At 45.1% G+C, this 20,193-nt stretch overlaps 1 protein-coding gene across 1 annotated transcript; it reads right to left on the minus strand.

The window, feature by feature from the left end:
- Positions 1 to 15: 15 nt before the first annotated feature.
- Positions 16 to 18,936, minus strand: LOC308309050 (fructose-2,6-bisphosphatase TIGAR B-like; the record flags this gene model as incomplete). The annotated part of the gene is made up of 8 exons (XM_080754514.1): positions 18,895 to 18,936; positions 18,597 to 18,634; positions 10,694 to 10,815; positions 9,485 to 9,562; positions 4,883 to 4,993; positions 2,819 to 3,073; positions 1,931 to 2,082; positions 16 to 292 (listed from the first exon to the last, which is right to left on the minus strand). Exons 1-8 carry the CDS (start codon positions 18,924 to 18,926, stop codon positions 16 to 18), a joined length of 1,065 nt encoding a protein of 354 aa, XP_080610640.1. The 5' UTR covers positions 18,927 to 18,936.
- Between the last annotated feature and the right edge of the window lie 1,257 nt (positions 18,937 to 20,193).

A 20,193-nucleotide genomic window follows, 5' to 3' on the forward strand; every position in this document is an offset into this window, starting at 1 on the left:
ACCCCCTGCACTCCGCTACTGGGGGTCCTTGAGCTTGGCCAGGTGGTCCTTCCTGTTGGTGAACACACAGCGGACGGAGGACAGCAGCGGCGTCGGCGGGGGGTCGGCGGGGGACCGGCGGCTGAGCGGGGGGTCGGCGGGGGGCCGGCGGCTGTGCGGGGGGTAGGCGGCGGGGGCCCGGCGGCTGAGCGTGAGCAGGAAGCGGCTGATGCCGGTGTTGGGACAGGGCGAGAACACCTGGGACGTCCTGGTGCCCGGAGGCAGAGAGCAGCGCAGGTCGTCCACCAGGTGCCTGATGGGAGGGGTGGGCGATATGGAAAAACACAAAATCACGATACACAATCTTATCACCATTCTTTTTCATGTTGGTTTTGATGGTTATTTTCCAAGTTACTTAAAGGGGCACTCCACCACTTTTCAACCTATGTTCATATAATTGGTCCTCACTCAAAAATAGCTTTTCTTTTTTTTTTTTTTTCTCTCAGAGGAGGGCTGTGGGCTGGTCAGAAACCCATAGTCTTGTGACATCATCGATTACCAATCCAGCTTATAGAAACTGCAGGCTTTCTATTCCTGAAAAGTTGCAATTTTAAAGTGGAAGCCATTGTTCTCGCAATATTAAAAATCTAAATATTTTTTTCAAAAATATTGATTACATTTTTTTGGGGGAAAATGATGATGTCACAAGACTATGGATTCTGAACTTCCCACAGCTCTCCTAGGAGACTTGGACTGAGTAGAAAAGAATTGTGATATTTTATCATGAACATTAGTGAGGACCTATTATATGAATACAGGTTGAGAAGTGGTGAACTACTCCTTTAACAGTACAACCACTTAAAAATGGTGCATTTATATAGCGCTTTTATCCAAAGCGCTTTACAGAGATTGTGCATTACATTCACCCATTCACGCACACATTCATACACCGGTGGCGGAGGAAACCATGCAAGGCACCAACCTGCTCACCGGGAGCAACTAGGGGTTCAGAGTCTTGCCCAAGGACCCTTGCACATTAACTCAGGGGGAGCCCGGATTCGAACTGGGAACCCTTCGTGTTCTAAACGGTTTCTCTACCCCTGGGCTATGCCGCCCCACCTACAGTACAAGCTAACAAAAAATTAAAGGTCCTACACACCATGCATTTAAAAATAATTTATATAACACTGTTTGTGTCCCAAAAACGTTTTTCAAAAGGTTTGAGGCTAAATTACCACTCCTGAATACAGAGCCCCTGTCATTTCTGCCTGGCTTTCAGAGCATTTTCAGCTGCAGTACCACCTTGTCCTGAGTGGGAGGACTGCGCTATTGAACCAGTTTTGGCCCCACACTCCTCCCCACCTCCTGCTCAGCAGGCCTGCCCACCCCTCCCCAACCCTCTCCCAGCTCCTCCTGCCTCCTTCTCAGGCCTGCCCACCCCTCCCCAACCCTCTCCCAGCTCCTCCTGCCTCCTTCTCAGGCCTTGTGACATCACAAATCTGACCTTTCACAATCAGGACCGTTCTGAGACATGCTAACATAGATCTGCCCATAAACTGAGAAAGACACAATGGTCAGAAATAGGACTTTGTGAGGATAGAAGTTGCTGGTGGGACACCAAGAAAATACATAAAAATTGGAAAAATGTAAATTCATGGTGTAGTCCCTTTAAGGAAAAAGGAAAAACCGACAATTTAGACCAGTGGTCCTCAATGTGGGGTCCAGGGACTCTCTGGGTTCCTTTTGGGAGGTTTAAATTTGACCCTTACAAGAATGTAACTCTGACAGTGTACAAATGAAACCAATTTGGTTTAATTTGTATACTGTCAGAGTTAAAGGGAGACCTTGACTCCCTCATTGTATCACGATACATACGATATCTCTGAAAAGGCATATCGTGGAGACATTGTATCGCCTCAACGATATTTATCACCATATCGCCCACTCCTACCTGATGGCCACGCGGATGAAGGCTCCGTGGCTCACCACCAGGACGTGGACCCCCACGCCACCCAGGCCCTCGCCGGGGACCCCCACAGGGACCCCCGCGCCACCAGGGGGGCCCACAGGGGGGAGCGCATCCTCGTCACCAGGGCGGGGCCGCTGTGGAGAAGAATCACCACATTTTACACCAGGGTTCCCACACATTTTTACCAATTAATTTCCAAAACTTTTCCAGAATATTTAAAGCTGTACTGTGGAAGCTGCTCAACTAGTGGTCATTAGCGGTATTGCTTTTTTCGGCCGGAGTCGCCGGACCCCCGCGGCCGTCGCGAGCACCTCCGCCTCGCCGATACGATTCCGTAGAGCCGTCTCCCATCATTTTTAGACCAGGATTGAGGGAGTAGCAGGCAAGATTCCTTCACCAATGTAAACACAGTTGCTGAGGGAAGCTACTTCCTTTAGAGACAGCAAGACTCGCTGTGATTGGCCGGTGGTGTATGATCGGCGCTGTGATTGGCCGGTAGTGTATCATGTGGGAGATGACATCATTTTGCCGGGAAATTCTCCCCCCCTCACAACTCATAGAAAACATATAAACATATAAAATTAATATTGTGAAAATAGCCGATCTACATGCTCACAACACCTCGCAATCGGCTATTTTCACAATTTCTGCCTCTAATATTTGACAATTTGGCCAATGTTTAATTTGTCATTTCAGAGGTATTAACGAAATCAATAACCAAAGACAATGCATAGCTATTTTTTTCCAGGACCTTCCAGGACCCTTGATCAATTCCAAAACGTTTCCATTACTGGAAGAATATTTTTCTTATTTCAAAATATTTCCAGGAATTTCATGACCGTGGGAACCCTGTATGTGTGACATGCGTACATTGGGGACGTCCGCTGCTGCTCCAGCTGCCACCCCTGGCATGGTGTCACTCTGTCCCATGGTGTCACTCTGTCCCATGGTGTCCCTCTGTCCCATGGTGTCCCTCTGTCCCATGGTGTCACTCTGTCCCATGGTGTCCCTCTGTCCCATGGTGTCACTCTGTCCCGGCATGTTGTCACTGTGTGCCGGCCAGCCGTGCTCGTCTACCAACCGCTGGAACAAGACTTTGAGGAACTTCTTGAATCGCAGCCTCACCTGTGAGCAGGAGAACAGAGATGAGGTACTTTATGTATGGGTTCAGTGATGTTACTAGGTTTTCAATGTAATGGGTCCCGGGACCCACAGGTGGTCATTCAAATGGGTCCCAGAAAAGTATTATGAGTCCTCAATATAAAGTTTACTCGCGCAAAATGGCGTCGGACGTCGGTGGAATCAAAACATTGACGTTTCTATCGCCTGTTTAAATACTTTTTCTACGTGGATTTTACTTGTGTTAACGTAGGGTAAAGTAGGATGCTTTCACCCATGAACAATGGTGGTGTCTGTGGAAAAACAACGCGGTAAATTATTTTAACATGGACTCCAATGGAGGCGCATCCCCGGGACCCCAGGACCATGACATGAATGAGTCCCTGGGTGACTTGAATGAGTTTTTGATGCGGGATGCGCACGTAATGACATCACTGGGTTGCTATTTGACTTTGGTATTGGCAGTCATGCAGCCTATATTTGGGTTATTCAGGTTATTACAGGCGAAAAGTTTGAAAAGAATTTCTTGTGAAAATGTATCGGTGGTTGAATAAAATGACTAAAATAAGACGTGTGTTTGTGTATTTTTAAGTCTCTGGCCCAAACATATTGAAGGCCTTTTACATCAAATCCACCTTAAGAGTACAAGGATGTTTTATGACATTTTTCCTCTCCTGAATACTAAAGTTATTGTTTAAATGTTTTTTTATCCATCAAAAAGTTTTGGTTGTTTTGGCTCAGAAGTTATTGTTCTCAAATAACCTAGAAACTTTGATCAAATCTGTGTTTTTCAAATTGATAAGAAAATGTTGCAATCTTTGATGAAATGCAGGTTAAAGCATGGGTAATTACAGTCTAGAGCAGGGGTCTTCAACAGGGGGTCCGGGACCCCTAGGGGGTCCCCAGAGTTACTACAGGGGGTCCTCCAAATCTTCCAATCATTTTTATATTAACAACTTGAACCCTAGTGTCCATATTCTGAGAACTTAAGCCAAAAATAGTTGATCTACAAGCTCACAACGCCTCGCGCTGCGAGGCGTTGTGAGCTTGTAGATCTGCTATTTTCGGCAACGAGCTTTGGTGTAGAGGGGGGGGAAAAGAGCAGACTGAGTACAGAGTGAAAGGTCAAGTTTATTAAGTATTAACGGTTCAAGTGGTTAATCTGAAAACACTAATTGACAGGAATCCAAAATACACTGATGATTGTGCTGTCAAACAATGAAACTATATGGAATCTATGAACAGGTTGTGGGGGTCCCTGCTTCATCTCTCTCTCAACTAAGGGGTCCTCGGCCTGAAAACGTTGAAGACCCCTGGTCTAGAGACTCTCCAGAATCAGGATCGGTACTGGACACAAGGATCTGCTTTCGGCAGAGTTCTATATGACCCTTTTCAAAACTGCACTTACAAAGTGGTTTGGTTTCCGGAATACAATATATGAAATAAGTACAAGAACAAACTGCCATATCCACACAAGGCCACTGTGGGGTGCTGTTGTAAAAACAATGCACTCCGTCTCCTACATGTTGTTTTGAACATCACAGTGTGGAACCACCTTCTGGTCTCACCTGGTCCAAGGTCTCTCCTCCAGTCTGTCTCACCTGGTCCAAGGTCTCTCCTCCAGTCTGTCTCACCTGGTCCAAGGTCTCTCCTCCTGGTCTAAGGTCTCACCTGGTCCAAGGTCTCTCCTCCAGTCTGTCTCACCTGGTCCAAGGTCTCTCCTCCTGGTCTAAGGTCTCACCTGGTCCAAGGTCTCTCCTCCTGGTCTAAGGTCTCACCTGGTCCAAGGTCTCTCCTCCTGGTCTAAGGTCTCACCTGGTCCAAGGTCTCTCCTCCTGGTGGAGTGAAGTCTCGACAGGATTGTCCCGCAGCGTTAGCCATGTTCTTCAAGTCTTCTTTGGGACGTCCTTCAGCAACGCCAAACCCCTGTATGATTGATGAAGGACACAGACATGTAAATATGGTGATCTATCAATGCCAAACCCTTGTGTGATTGATGAAGGAGACAGACATGTAAATATGTGTCCCAGCATAGCAGAGGGGCAGTCATTTCGGAAAGCACAGCTTTTGACCAGCCCTGAAATTACTTTTTTTTTTTTCTTTTCTAAAAAGTGATAAAGCCACAAACACATTTCATAAATATCAGGCTACATTTCACTGAAACGCCAGAGCTTAACTCTGCATGTAAATAAGACTTTTTTTAAATTAATGTGAAGAGAAACCTCACATTTTGCAGGTTACATTTTATCTAAAAGGCTGAATTTCTCAGATCTAGTATTTCTGCATGGCATAACTCTATAAGCTATATCTACAAAACTGTTGGGTCAAAAAAAGTGAAAATGAAAAAAATGTCAATGAATAGCTCTCAGCTGTGTTCGGTCACATATGGTGATCTATCAATGCCAAACCCCTGTGTGATTGATAAAGGAGACACAGACATGTAAATAGGGTGATCTATCATGAAGGAAGTATGCAAGGACTTTGACCTCTCATCATCAAACATATAATTTTCCAAATGTCTGTCTGTCTGTCACAGCGTTTTTCCTCAGTGGCTGGAGCAATTGATCTGAAATCGTATCACCATTAGCATATGAACACACCTGACATAACTGTGAAGCCCGTTTGTCACTTTCACAAATCATATGCTGTATATTAGCATTTTTATGGTGTATCTACTATCTATTCTGCATCTAGCATGAGGCTTATCTATTCTGCATCTAGCATGAGGCAACATGTTTAACCAGCTGTGTGTGTGTGTGTGTGTGTGTGTGTGTGTGTGTGTGTGTGTTTGTGTGTGTGTGTGTGTGTGTGTGTGTGTGTGTGCACACACGTGCAGGCGGGGGGTGGGGGGGGGGGGCTACATGAAGCTGGATATTTCTGAATCTAGACATGTTTTGGTGCTGTTGGGGCTTGCAGCCACATGAAGCTGGATATTTCGGCCGCGAAGCTGGATATTTTTGAAACCGGATAAATAAGTGGAGACATTGAAAAATATCCAATTCACTGGATCCGTGTAGACAGGGAACCTGGATATCTCTGAAGACTTTACTGTGTGTGTGTGTGTGCTTGTTAGACCTAGATATCTTTGTCGTGTGGACGTAGATATTTTTCTATGTGGATATCTGAAAAACCAGGATATATGATAAATCAAGCTCTGTGTAGCCATGGCCTCCCTGACAGAACTTGCTCTAACCTCGTTGACATCATTATTAACTACAAATACTCCATGACTTGGCTGACTTAAGCCCGTATCATAGTCGGGTCCGCGGTGGAAGGCTTTACACCGCGGTGTAGTCTTTTCGAGTATTTTTGAGTCATTAAACTACAACGTTACATCATTCCTCGCGGTGGAGAGCTTTCCACCGCGAGTCCCAACACATCTCTCTGTTTTTACTATCAGACAGGCAGGCTCTACACCCCGTTCACTGATTGGTCAATCTAGACTAGTCAGTCACGGTGAATAGGTCTCCACCGTGGCGTACTATGATGGCCTGCACTTATTTTCGGTGGATAGGTCTCCACCGTACACTCTGATACGGGCTTTAAGCCTGTATCATAGTCGGGTCCGCGGTGGAAGGCTTTACACTGCGGTGTAGTCTTTTCGAGTCTTTTTGAGTCATGAAACTACAACGTTACATCATTCCTCGCGGTGGAGAGCTTTACACCGTGAGTCCCAACACATCTCTCTGTTTTTACTATCAGACAGACAGGCTCTACACCCCGTTCACTGATTGGTCGACCTGAACCGGTCTAGACGCAGACCTGCCAACCTTGGGAAATTTTCGCGCCCACGCGCCGCCCGCAGGACCCGCAGCGCCCGCAGGACCCGCGCCGCAAATTTTGAGGTTTTCCCCGCACAGCGCATTATTTTCTTTTTTTTCACCTTTATGGGTGGGACCTTTAGAGTTAGATTTAAGAAATCTCACAACAGAAATGTAGCACATTGCATGTCTTGACTTACATTAAATGGAGGCAAGCCGTTACCTTTTAAATAAAAATAACATTGGTCCGGAGAAAAAGTATTTACCAGGTAATACCCTAACTGCACTTGGTCAGAGTTAGTTATAGACTAACAGTCGATCACCAGTGACTTAAAAAAAAAACACATTTCTGTGCACTATTTGCATGAAGTTGAAAGTATTCAACTCATGTAGGTTTCTATTCACGATATTCCTGGCCATTCTATGGAGGCTGCCATTTTCCTTTTACAGAGGGCGCTGGAGCATTTTTAAACATCTTTTCACTTCCTCCCAAGTCGAAGAACAAGAGATCCCAAGGAAGTGACAGGGAATTGTCTGTTGCCAGATATTGCCAGAGACAAGCGGCCAGGTCTATGAATAATAAGCCCAATAGAATTAACTAGGTTCAGTTTTACTACTTTACATTTACATTTGAAAATAGCAGATCAGCAAGCTCACAATGTGTCACATTGTGACACATTGTGAGCTTGTATATTTGCTATTTAAAAAATATAGAGGAAAGAAAAAACGAAAATAATTTGAATATTTTTGAAACATTTTAACAACACAAATCTGTGTGGCGGTCCCTGGCACCACATATTTTCAGATGGGGGTCTGCGACTGTGGACAAATCTGTTAATCTGGGGTCCTTGATATGAAAAGATTTGGGAACCACTGGTTTAAAAAATATTAGAAAGTAAGCCCAATAAACAACGACACCAATTGCTTATTATAAGCAGACATGGCAACACCGGTTCATTCAGAGCCAAGAGCCCAGAGCGCCTCTACTGACACTTTAATGCAAGGACACAGGAAACCAAATGATGTTTTTTATTTTCTTTCAGGATATGAACAGGAAGCCAGAGGCGGGGCCAGGAATATCGTGAATAAAATAATGATAGAATAATCATTTTGGCCATTGTCAGACTGACTGTTTATATCCCTCTCCTATTTTATATGGATTGATAAGGGATTCAAACAAAGTCAGTCTGACAATGGCCAAATTAAATGATTATTTTACACTTCAATTTTGATAGAAACACATATGAAGCTTAATCTTTTTATAAAACATTTTCAAAACTTTTATTTTAGGGTCCGTTTTTCAAGAAAGTTGACCATAGCTCCTTTAAGTGCACATGAAATTAAGGGGTATTCAATAGAATATCGCTTATTAGGAACAGACCGCTGATACCACTTTCCCCCACAAGGTGTCAATGAAGACCCTTTCTTTTTTACCAAATAATGTTCTCAGGCTGCAAGGCAGTTCAGTTGCTCGCTCAGCTCTGGTCCATAGCGTAAGGAGTTCTCCTTCTGACACTATGGAACAGAGTTGGCCGCTCGAAACACATCAAAATATATATACGCCCCCATTTGTTTTCATCATTTTGGATTCTAAAGCCTTATTTACAGCCAGGGGTAAGATGCCGTGGGCTCGGCAAGCCCACGCTTATTTTGCTGCACGCACGCGCGCCTCATATGCATACACTAAACACTCTTGACAATAAAAACAGCGTTCTCGCATGTCATGAATTTAGAGGACCCACACTTCTAAAATCCATATCACACCACTGCTATTTATCCCCAATGTAAGCTTCTACGACCGGAGTCACGCAGCGAACACACGGGCGAACTTGCTTGACGGACGGTGGATAAGTCTTCTCCCATGGTGTTCAGTGTTCCAGCTGATCAGCTGTCGCAGCCATAGGTCGCAGCTGCATCCAATTTGAGGAGATTGTAGCAGGGAGGGGAGGGGCGAGCGGGCGGGCAGGCATTCTCTCACCAGCGCTCAGCAAGTTTTTTTTCTCTCTCTCTTTTTTTTGGGTTAATTGTTTTACCGCACCCATGACACGAAATTGCGTAGAGATCATTGGATAAAGCGTACCTGCGTACAGAGCCTTAAAATGCGTGCTAAATACGCAAAATGCGTACGGGTTGGCAGGTCTGTAGACGGGGTAAAGGACTTCACAGTGGGCCGTGACTATGATGGCCTGCACTTATTTTCTGACTTGAGGTGGAAAGCTTTCCACCTCAAATTTGCGGTGGATAAAGCCCGTATCAGAGTGTACGGTGGAGAGCTATCCACCGCAAATTAGCTTTCCACCTCAAGTCAGAAAATAAGTGCAGGACATCATAGTCACTCACGGTGGAGTCCTGTACACCGTGACTGACTGGTCTAGATCGACCAATCAGTGAACGGGGTGTAGAGCCTGTCTGTCTGATAGTAAAAACAGAGAGATGTGTCGGGACTCGCGGTGGAAAGCTCTCCACCGTGAGGAATGACGTAACGTTGTAGTTTCATGACTCAAAAAGACTCGAAAAGACTACACCGCAGTGTAAAGCCTTCCACCGCCCAGGCGACTATGATGTCGGCTTAAGTCTCCACCGTAGACTCTGATACGGGCTTTACCCTCTCCCTGTGTAAAGGGTCCAGAACCATCTCTGTGTCAGACTGACTTACCCTCTCTCTGAGTAAAGGCTCCAGAACCATCTCTTTGTCAGAACAGTGAGTGTTGTTCCTCAGAATGGCCTCAGCAGTCTGCAGCAGAAGGGAAACATCTGTCAATGCATCGATCGACTCTATAAAATGTTCCAGGCATTCATTAATCATGGACAAAATGTCTAATGCAATTATTTGAGTGGCAATTCATCGCTGTGTAAAAAGCAGGGTTCCCACACATTTTTACCAATTTATTTCCAAAACTTTTCCAAAACTTTTCCAGAATATTGAACCCAATTTCCAGAACTATATAACAATAATTCAGCTCAATAACGAGACACTTACTCCTATGTGCAATGCCCAAAGACAGGTAGTGTATGCCAGTGGTTCTCAACCTTTTCAGGCTGTGACCCCCGAAAATAATCATATTTGAACTGGGGACCCCCCCACCCTGACGAGCACTAAGTTGAGGAATTTTGTATAACACTTTTCTATTGTGAAAATAGCAGATCTACATGCTCACAACGAGGCGTTGTGAGCATGTAGATCTGCCTCTAATATTTGACAATTTGGCCATTGTTTAATTTGTCATTTCAGAGGTATTAACACTTATGTTGCAATGATTTTTTCCGGCCAATGTCCCGCGTTGCCATGGTTACCATAGACTTCCATGTAATTGTGCAAGTGTGTAAAAAGTGCACGTCCATGCCTAGATGATGCACCACGTGTGTAGATGCTGTTCACAGCTTTCAAACAAAAAAATCCGCTTGGAAATCCGTGCAGGCATTCATGATTTATCAGCCATTATGTTTTCTTCAGATGTAAACAAACATGGCTGCCATGTTTGAAAGAATGGGTTGGTATGGGGGTTAAACATGCAATTTCGCGATCGCGATCATGCCTAATACATTTCTGGAGGTCCAAAAAAAATTTTTGAAAAAATTTTTTTTGAAAAAAAAAAGATTTTTTTTTTCAAAAACGGCCCAAACTCGGGAAACTCGGGGTTGGCACAGCACTAGTACCAATACAAACTCGGGAAACTCGGGGTTGGCACCATATGTGTTAACTAAATCAATAACCAAAGACAATGCATAGCTATTTTTTCCAGGACCCTTGATGAATTCCCAAACTTTTCCAGTACTGGAAAAAATCTTTTTCTAATTTCAAAATATTTCCAGGACTTTCATGACCGTGGGAACCCTGAAAATGTCCTAATGGTGAAAGGCCAACCTGTTGTGCCCGCTGGAGGTTGCTGACCAGGACGTGGTCGAAGTGGAGCTCCTGGAGGAACCGTCCCACTGCCTCGGCCTGTTGGAGACCCGTCTCTGACAGCACCGTGTCCACACCTTGACCTGTACACAGGACAGTACAATACTACAGTACACTACAGTACAATACAGCACAGTGTCCACACCTTGACCTGAACAGGACAACACAGTACAGTACAATACTACAGTACACTACAGTACAATACTGTCCCACTGCCTCGGCCTGTTGGAGACCTGTCTCTGACAGCACAGTGTCCACACCTTGACCTGTACACAGTACAGTACAATCAGGGGCGTAGCCAGGAATTAAATTTTGGTAGGCGAAATGCCAGCCGAAATGCCAACCAAAATGCCAACCCAGCACCCCCCCCCCCCCCCCCAAAAAAAAAAAAAAAAAAAAAAAAATCCCCCCCCCCCCCCCGAGGAGACCCCCCCCCCCCCCCCCCCCCCCCCGAGGAGGAGGAGGAGGGGGCTATCAGCCCATCAACAAATAACACATTTTAAAATACATTATAATTAAAACACTATTCCAGTATATTCAGTGTAAGGGTTTTTATTTTCAAAAAGCACAGTATAGCATTACAAACAAGGCGAACATTGCTCCCAAATAGTGACATATTTCAATTTGCGACAATTCAATTTACAACACTAGCTAAAAATTAGTTCAAAGTAAACATAATAAGTCCCTTAAAATACATGGCTCACAACAACATGCGGCGGGGCTTGAGCTTGAAAATATCGATAATTGCATCGTAGTTCAGACGTTCAGTTAAGTCTCTCTCAAACTCGAGGAGACACAGACCATTTAGGCGAGCGGTTGTCATGGTACTTCTTTGTGCACATTTGATTCTTTTTACACTGGAAAACAGACGTTCAACAGAGCATGTTGTCATGGGCAGAGTAATTAGTGCTTTTAAGAAGTAATGGACACTGGGGAAGGCGCCATCTGGGCACACATCCAAAACCTTAAGCAGTGTGTTACATTTAGCTCCCTTGCTTTCTTTGATATCAAGGTGAGTCATAAATGAAGCAAGCTCATTTTCTTTAACTGCTGTAACACCCAAAACACTGCCAGAGACATTGAGAGTTTCTACCATTTCAGTTACATCAGCATCAGTTACATTAACAGCACGGGGAGTTGCTAAGAATACACTAGCAGATGTCATGAAACCATAGGAGTCTGGTTGGAACCTGGTATTCAACTCATTAAGTTGACAGTCTACAATCTGGTTTAACATGATGCGTAAATCCTTGTCACATTGGACTCTTGACTGTTTTCCCAGGGTAGTGGTAACGACACTATCATTGAATTTAGAGGGACGAAAGCATTTTCGCTTGGTACTAACTGCATATCTTTCCCACTTTACAATATCATGTTCATCACATAAAGCATTTGTTTCGGTCAGGATGCTTTGATATCCTTTGCTGCTATTTTCATCACACCTTACTGCTGACAGCTGTCTTTTGAGCCCATCAATTAAATCTATAGCATCTGGTACAGTAGTGGTTTTTTTTTGCAGGCCATTGGTTGCCGCTTCAGAAATAGAAAACAGGTTTTTAAAGAGGACGAGCAGGAAAACAAATTTCTTTGTTTGTATCGTAAGCAACAATGAATGTGCCTCCTCACATGACAAACCTCGATTCTCAACATAATTAGTCAAAAGGTCTATTATAATGTCAAAAAGTTCGTGCACTTTAGTAACAGCATTAGCTCTTGAACTCCACCTTGTGTCACAACCACGTTCAAGTTCAAGGGGTCTCTTGTGTGGATATTTCTCTTTCTGAAGATCAATGAAAGTAGCATGTCGGCTGCAGCCTGTCATAAAAGCATGCAGTGTATTAAGAGTAGTGAAAAACGACTCTGCGTCTTGAGATGTGCGTGCTACAGCAGACAAAACAAGATTAAGCCTATGTGAGTGACAATGTGTGTAGGTAGCGTTTGGAAAGGAGTGCTTAAGAATGGCCTGCACCCCGCCTTTGTAACCAGACATCACAGAAGCCCCGTCAAACCCCAGCCCAACACACATGTTTTTGTCCAGGTTAAAAGGTTGCACAATTGACAGGATTTTCTCTGCAATTACTTTAGCCGTCATCTTCTCTGTTTCAACAAATCCTATGGCTCTCTCCATGATAGCACCCTTGTACACATAGCGTAAACAAACAGCCACCAATTCTTTTTTTGAGAGGTCTTTGCATTCATCTGCTAGTATTGCGTAAAATGTCTGAGGAGCATGCAATTCAGCCTTTATCGTGCGTAGCAACAACGTGGATGCAGCTTCGATTAGATCATTTTGAATTGTAGGACTGAGCATTTTAGAATTGTCACCAAGCTCAGCTAGGCGCGCTTGCACTTGGGGATCATGCATGGAGATCAGTTTAAACAGCTCTCGGAAGTTACCTTGGTTGTGACTGTCGTCGCCATCAGCAGTGTCTGTCTCTGAGTGTCCACGTAGTGCTATGCCTTGCTTTGCACATGTCAGAATACAGCTCAAAACAGCTTTGACATGATCCCGATTGTCTTCAATTTTTCCAAGGTTAATCCCTTCGAGGTTTGTCAGCTGATTTAGGACCGTTCCACGGCCACTGGTCGTGGTTCCTTTGTAGCCCAGGGACTTCTTGATTGCTCCTTTATGTCCGTCGCTCTTCTCATGCTTAGCACAGCACGTAGCCATGTTTTTCCAGCCTTTAAATCCACCACGTCTAAAATCAGTCTCTCCATTACCAAAGTGGCGACACAACTTGCAAAACACAGCATCTTGACTAATGCTGTATTCAATAAATTGAAATTTGTCGTACCATAGGCTTGAAAAACTCCTGCGTGTTCCGTTGAAGTCTGTTTTGGGGAAGCTTTTAAGTTTGGGTTGAGTTGCCGGTTCGTCTATAGCAGACAGGTCTGTTGGAGCATCGGTGGTGGTGGCTGAGCTGCTGGGCGCTGCTGGCTCTGGGAAGCAGGCCGCCTCCGGATGGTTGTTGCCGGCAGAAGGCTCTTCGGTAGGCGGCGGTGCAGGCGGCGGCGTCCCACTCTCAACGGTTGTTGTCACCACCTCGACAGTGGCTGAGCAGCTGGGCGCTGCTGGCTCTGGGAAGCAGGCCGCCTCCGGATAGTTGTTGCCGGCAGAAGGCTCTTCGGTAGGCGGCGGTGCAGGCGGCGGCGTCCCACTCTCAACGGTTGTTGTCACCACCTCGACAGTGGCTGAGCAGCTGGGCGCTGCTGGCTCTGGGAAGCAGGCCGCCTCCGGATGGTTGTTGCCGGCAGAAGGCTCTTCGGTAGGCGGCGGTGCAGGCGGCGGCTTGCTGGAGGCTGTAGTGAAGCTCAGCGTCTTCTGGGTGAATCTCGTCTTCTTCTTAGCTGGTCTCATCTTGGTTGGTGTCCAGTAATGAATGGGACTAGGCTAGTTTCAGACCCCATTTTATACAGTAAAAGGCAGGTAAGACAGTTAATGGTCCAAACCCCCCCTGCTTGAAAACAATAGCAAAAATTTACATCTGCATAGTGCAGACGCGTGTTGATTAATCGCCCCCCGCCTACCACCGGTAGGCTACCAGTCAGTGAATGGAACCTGAATGAAACTGGTTCAACCAGTTTCATTCAGGTTCCAGTCTGGTTGAGAGACATCTCAGGTCCTCTCTCCACAGCTCCACATTATTACTGCCTTGTCAATGGAAATAGAGACTTATATATATATTTTTTTTTAGGCGAGATCAGATCTCAGTTGGTAGGCGGTCGCCTTGTTCGCCTACCGCTCCCTACGCGCCTGAGTACAATACTACAGTACAATACAGTACACTACAGTACAATACAGTACAATACTGTCCAACTGCCTCGGCCTGTTGGAGACCTGTCTCTGACAGCACAGTGTCCACACCTTGACCTGAACACAGTACAGTACAATACTACAGTACAATACAGTACAATACAGCACCGTGTCCACACCTTGACCTGAACACAGTACAGTACAATACTACAGTACAATACAGTACACTACAGTACAATACAGTACAATACTGTCCCACTGCCTCGGCCTGTTGGAGACCTGTCTCTGACAGCACAGTGTCCACACCTTGACCTGAACACAGTACAGTACAATACTACAGTACAATACAGTACAATACTACAGTACAATACAGTACAATACTGTCCCACTGCCTCGGCCTGTTGGAGACCTGTCTCTGACAGCACTGTGTCCACACCTTGACCTGTACAGGACAACACAGTACAGTACAATACTACAGTACACTACAGTACACTACAGTACAATACAGTACAATACTACAGTACACTACAGTACACTAAAGTACAATACTGTCCCACTGCCTCAGCCTGTTGGAGACCTGTCACACCTTGACCTGAACACAGTACAGTACAATAATACAGTACAATACAGTACAATACAGTACAATACAGTACAATACTGTCCCACTGCCTCAGCCTGTTGGAGACCCGTCTCTGACAGCACAGTGTCCACACCTTGACCTGTACAGGACAACACAGTACAGTACAATACTACAGTACACTACAGTACAATACAATACAGCACCGTGTCCACATCTTGACCTGTACAGGACAACACGGTACAGTACAATAGTAGTACAATACTGTCCCACTGCCTCTGCCTGTTGGAGACCTGTCTCTGACAGCACAGTGTCCACACCTTGACCTGAACAGGACAACACAGTACAGTACAATACTACAGTACACTACAATACTACAGTACACTACAGTACAATACTACAGTACAATACAGTACAATACTACAGTACAATACAGCACCGTGTCCACACCTTGACCTGTACAGGACAACACAGTACAGTACAATACTACAGTACACTACAGTACAATACTACAGTACAATACAGTACAATACTACAGTACAATACAGTACAATCAGTAGCGCTTTCGGGGCCGGACGCGACCGGACGCCGTGTGGCGCCCACCCGCCCCCCTCTCGACAACCCCCCGCCCCGCGAATCCGCGATATGCATAACAGGTTTCTAGTGGTGAATGTGTGAGCGTCCTCAAGCCCCCTCTATTCATATGGATATTATAGCCTACTTTAACACCTAGGTTTCCAGCTGTGACTGCATGTGCATGTGTCGATGTGTGTGTGTGTCCTCATACATGGCTCCATTACTGTGGTATTTAGTGTTTGAGATTCGTCTAAGGCAAACTTTGTTTCTCTAGCCTACTGCAGTGCTGTATTTTCTAAATGAATTAAAAGAAATTAGAACATAAAATCTTAAGTAACAATGCAAATGTAATTAAGACTAGAAAACTATTGTTTTCCCACCATTAGATCTGCTGACATCCTTTCTATCTAAATAGCCTCTAGAGGCGCGTACACGCGCGTGCATGTGACGTCAATAAATGACCGTCCGCCCGGAAAAGAAAATCCCAAAGCACCACTGAGTACAATACAATACAGCACCGTGTCCACACCTTGACCTGAACACACAGGACAACACAGAAACAGTGCCATTGCATTGGTCCGAAATCTTATTGTTCCTACATCCCATTAGTCAGAATCTGGTGATGTTAACCTGGTGAAAAATACTATGCCTAAACCTAAACCTAACCTCAGTAAACCTATGCCTAAACCTAACCCAAACCTCCCTAAAACCTAACCCTAACTACATTTGGACTAATGAGATGTAGGACTAATGAGATGTAGGACTAATGAGATGTAGGACTAATGAGATTTCTGACTTTCGCAGGCCTCCACAAATGAAACAGTGTTTCTTTTTTATATATAATTTTTATCCCACGATTTTTGCAACCCTTTTTCACCCAGTGCCAATTGCCTATGTAATCCTGGGCTCTGCTCTCTCTCTGCCACGCCTGGGGAGACAACGGACTGACCTCATGCTTCCTTCTATGCATGAGTAGTCCAAGTTGTTTCTTTTCACCTGACAGGGGGGATTTCCCCGGGATGGACGTAGCGCGTGGAAGGAACACGTTATTCCAACCAGTTCCTTTCCCCTCCATCAAGCGCCTCGGCTGGCCAGGGGGAGGCATTATTGAGACCAGGATTACTGCATGTTTTTGTGAGGGTATCAATCCTAGGAGACACGGGGAGAACATGCAAACTCCACACAGAAAGGCCCTATCGCCGACCCCACCTAGGGTGTGGGCGCTGATGACGCGGAGGGAGAAACACGACCCCGATGAAACAGTGTTTCTGAAAGCACTGTGTCTTCCTCAATCTGGCCAGCCATCGTCACAGAAAAGGTCCTTTGCACTTGAGCTCAGTTAGTCTGTTCTCGAGAGACTAAGTACACCTTGACTAGCCGCAAGAAAACCCTTAGATTCTATGTTTTAATATCAGGAATCTAGATGTTGCAGTACATTCTGTCAATAAATTCCACAGAGGCGATATTTCTTCTAAGTGTTGGGAGTTTGGAAGCGCTTGGTTGGAAATCCCTCAATGGTCACACGTTACTCTACAACTCTGACACTTGAAAGTAGCTCATAAGGTGTATTTTTATGAAACAATAACTTTGCAGATAGAAAGAGGACGATTCAAGCTTTTCCGAACAGCTGCAATGCTGGTGAGTTTAACGTTTAATACAATCAGATAGGACTTTTCTGTTTGGATGTGTGGGCTGTATTGGGTTGGTATTGCAACTCTAGATTCCAGATATGAAAACACCAGAGGTTTTCAACCTTTTTCATGTCAAGGAGCCAAAAAATTAAATATGTACTATTATTATTATTCGGCCGCAGGGACTGTCATCTGATTTTATTGAAAATATCAGAATCTAGATGCTTGTAAACTGGTGGCAAATCTTTGTTTGATATGACCATGTTTTTTTTTTATCATTTACCACTTGAACCCTAGCAACCCTATTCTGAGTGGAACATTAGATTTGCTTGTCACACATAATGCTGCCACGTGCATCAATGTGGATGATAATAACGGTTCAAGTGGTTCAATGTGTGGAAAATACACATCAATCCAACAGGAATAGTGCTGTCAAATACACATCACTCCAACAGGAATAGTGCTGTCAAATACACATCACTCCAACAGGAATAGTGCTGTCAAATACACATCACTCCAACAGGAATAGTGCTGTCAAATACACATCACTCCAACAGGAATAGTGCTGTCAAACAAGTCTAAGCTGTCAGAGAAATCTATTGAACTGCAACACAATTTTATACAATATGTGTATATGTAATTCCTCTCTCTCTCTGAGCTAAGGGGTCCCTGCTTCATCTCTCTCTGAGCTAAGGGGTCCCTGCTTCATCTCTCTCTGAGCTAAGGGGTCCCTGCTTCATCTCTCTCTGAGCTAAGGGGTCCCTGGCCTGAACAGGTTGAAGACCCCTGGTATATGTAATTCCTCTCTCTCTGAGCTAAGGGGTCCCTGCTTCATCTCTCTCTGAGCTAGGGGGTCCCTGCTTCATCTCTCTCTGAGCTAAGGGGTCCCTGCTTCATCTCTCTCTGAGCTAAGGGGTCCCTGCTTCATCTCTCTCTGAGCTAAGGGGTCCCTGCTTCATCTCTCTCTGAGCTAGGGGGTCCCTGCTTCATCTCTCTCTGAGCTAAGGGGTCCCTGCTTCATCTCTCTCTGAGCTAAGGGGTCCCTGCTTCATCTCTCTCTGAGCTAAGAGTCCCTGCTTCATCTCTCTCTCAGCTAAGGGGTCCCTGCTTCATCTCTCTCTGAGCTAAGGGGTCCCTGGCCTGAACAGGTTGAAGACCCCTGGTATATGTAATTCCTCTCTCTCTCTGAGCTAAGGGGTCCCTGCTTCATCTCTCTCTGAGCTAAGGGGTCCCGGCTAAGGGGTCCCTGCTTCATCTCTCTCTGAGCTAAGGGGTCCCTGGCCTGAACAGGTTGAGGACCCCTCACCTGTCTTAGATCAGACCTACCTTGTAGCAGCTTGTCTCTGTTGTATTGTGTCTCTCCACTGTGTGAACACACACGCACGCACACGCACACGCACGCGCGCGCGCGCGCACACACACACACACACACACACACACACACACACACACACACACACACACACACACACACACAGACACAATGTTATCTGATTCCCCATCAGTAAAAACAGTATTAGCTTTCGTGTTACTTGTCACACATAATGCTGCCACGTGCATCAATGTGGATGATAATAATAACGGTTTAAATTAATATGAAGTATATTTAATATCAATCACTTACTGTCGGACAAATGTCAAGCTGAAGGTAAACATGTTATCACTGCGCTGCACTTCCTGTTTGGCTCATTGGTGACGTCATGGGTCACCGACCAATCACATTGCAGAAGATCCGCCCCCTCGGAAGCTTCTGATTGGCTGAACCGGAGGTAGGGAGCGCTCCGTTGTATCCACTTGGACGGCCCGGAGCGGAGGCGCCGAGAGTTGGGGGACGAAGATGTACCTGAAACATGACGGGCCGTCATGGATCCACCTCGACCTGGTGTTGAGCGGTGTTACCAATTTGCCACGTACGTCCACATAAAAGTTCATATCTCAAAAAATAAAGTAATTGCTGAAGGCTCTCGGATGTCACAATATGGTACGCTCAAGCAGAATTACCCGTATCGTCCGTATTGTTGAATGAGAAGCATTTTAATCCGATAAGCGGATATTCTCAATATTCTCAAAAGGGTTCAAGTGGTTAAAATAATATATTCAAATAAAAATAAAAAGTTTCTATCACGCAAAGATTTGGAGGACCCCCTGTAGTAACTATGGGGACTGCCTAGGGGTCCCGGACCTCCTGTTGAAGACCCTTGTACTAGCGTTAGAAGGACTCTCTTAAGGTCTCTTAACGCCAGGCCTGTCAACTCTCCTGGATTTCCCAGGAGTCTCCTGGATTTTGACCCCATCTCCTGGCATGCTCCTGGATTGGCAAATCTCCTGGATTTCTCCTGGATTTTGTATCAAACTCCCAAAATTCACCAGAACACAGGAAATTACATCTACTATGTTAATTTTCTTCTGGGGGAGGACCCCCAGACCCCCCGCTTTAGGGGTGGGGGCAATGCATGCAAGAAAGATCATACAGATATTCACTTAAGTAATGACTTAAAGATGAGAAGTCATTATTAAAGATGTCCTTTGCTTCAGTCATCAAATCTGTACACCTAAATTTGGCAGTTTAGGCTGAAATTGTACCCATGCTAGTAAAGCAAGCCTGATAAAAGTATCAAACATGCACAAAATTCACCACAACACAGGAGATTAAATCTACTATGTTAAAAAAATTATGGGGGAGGACCCCCAGACCCCCCGCTTTAGGGGTGGGGGCAATTCATGCAAGATCATACAGATATTCACTTAAGTAATGACTTACAGATGAGACATCATTATTAAAGATGTCTTACTTTGCTGCAGTCATCAAATCTGTACACCTACATTTGGCATTTTAGGCTGAAATTGTACACATGCTAGTAAAGTAATCCTGATAAATGTATCAAACATGCACACAATTCAACAGAACACAGGAAAATATATC

The sequence above is a fragment of the Nannobrachium achirus genome (genome assembly GCF_963921795.1).
Source record: "Nannobrachium achirus genome assembly, chromosome: 23".
Taxonomy (NCBI): Eukaryota; Metazoa; Chordata; class Actinopteri; order Myctophiformes; family Myctophidae; genus Nannobrachium; species Nannobrachium achirus.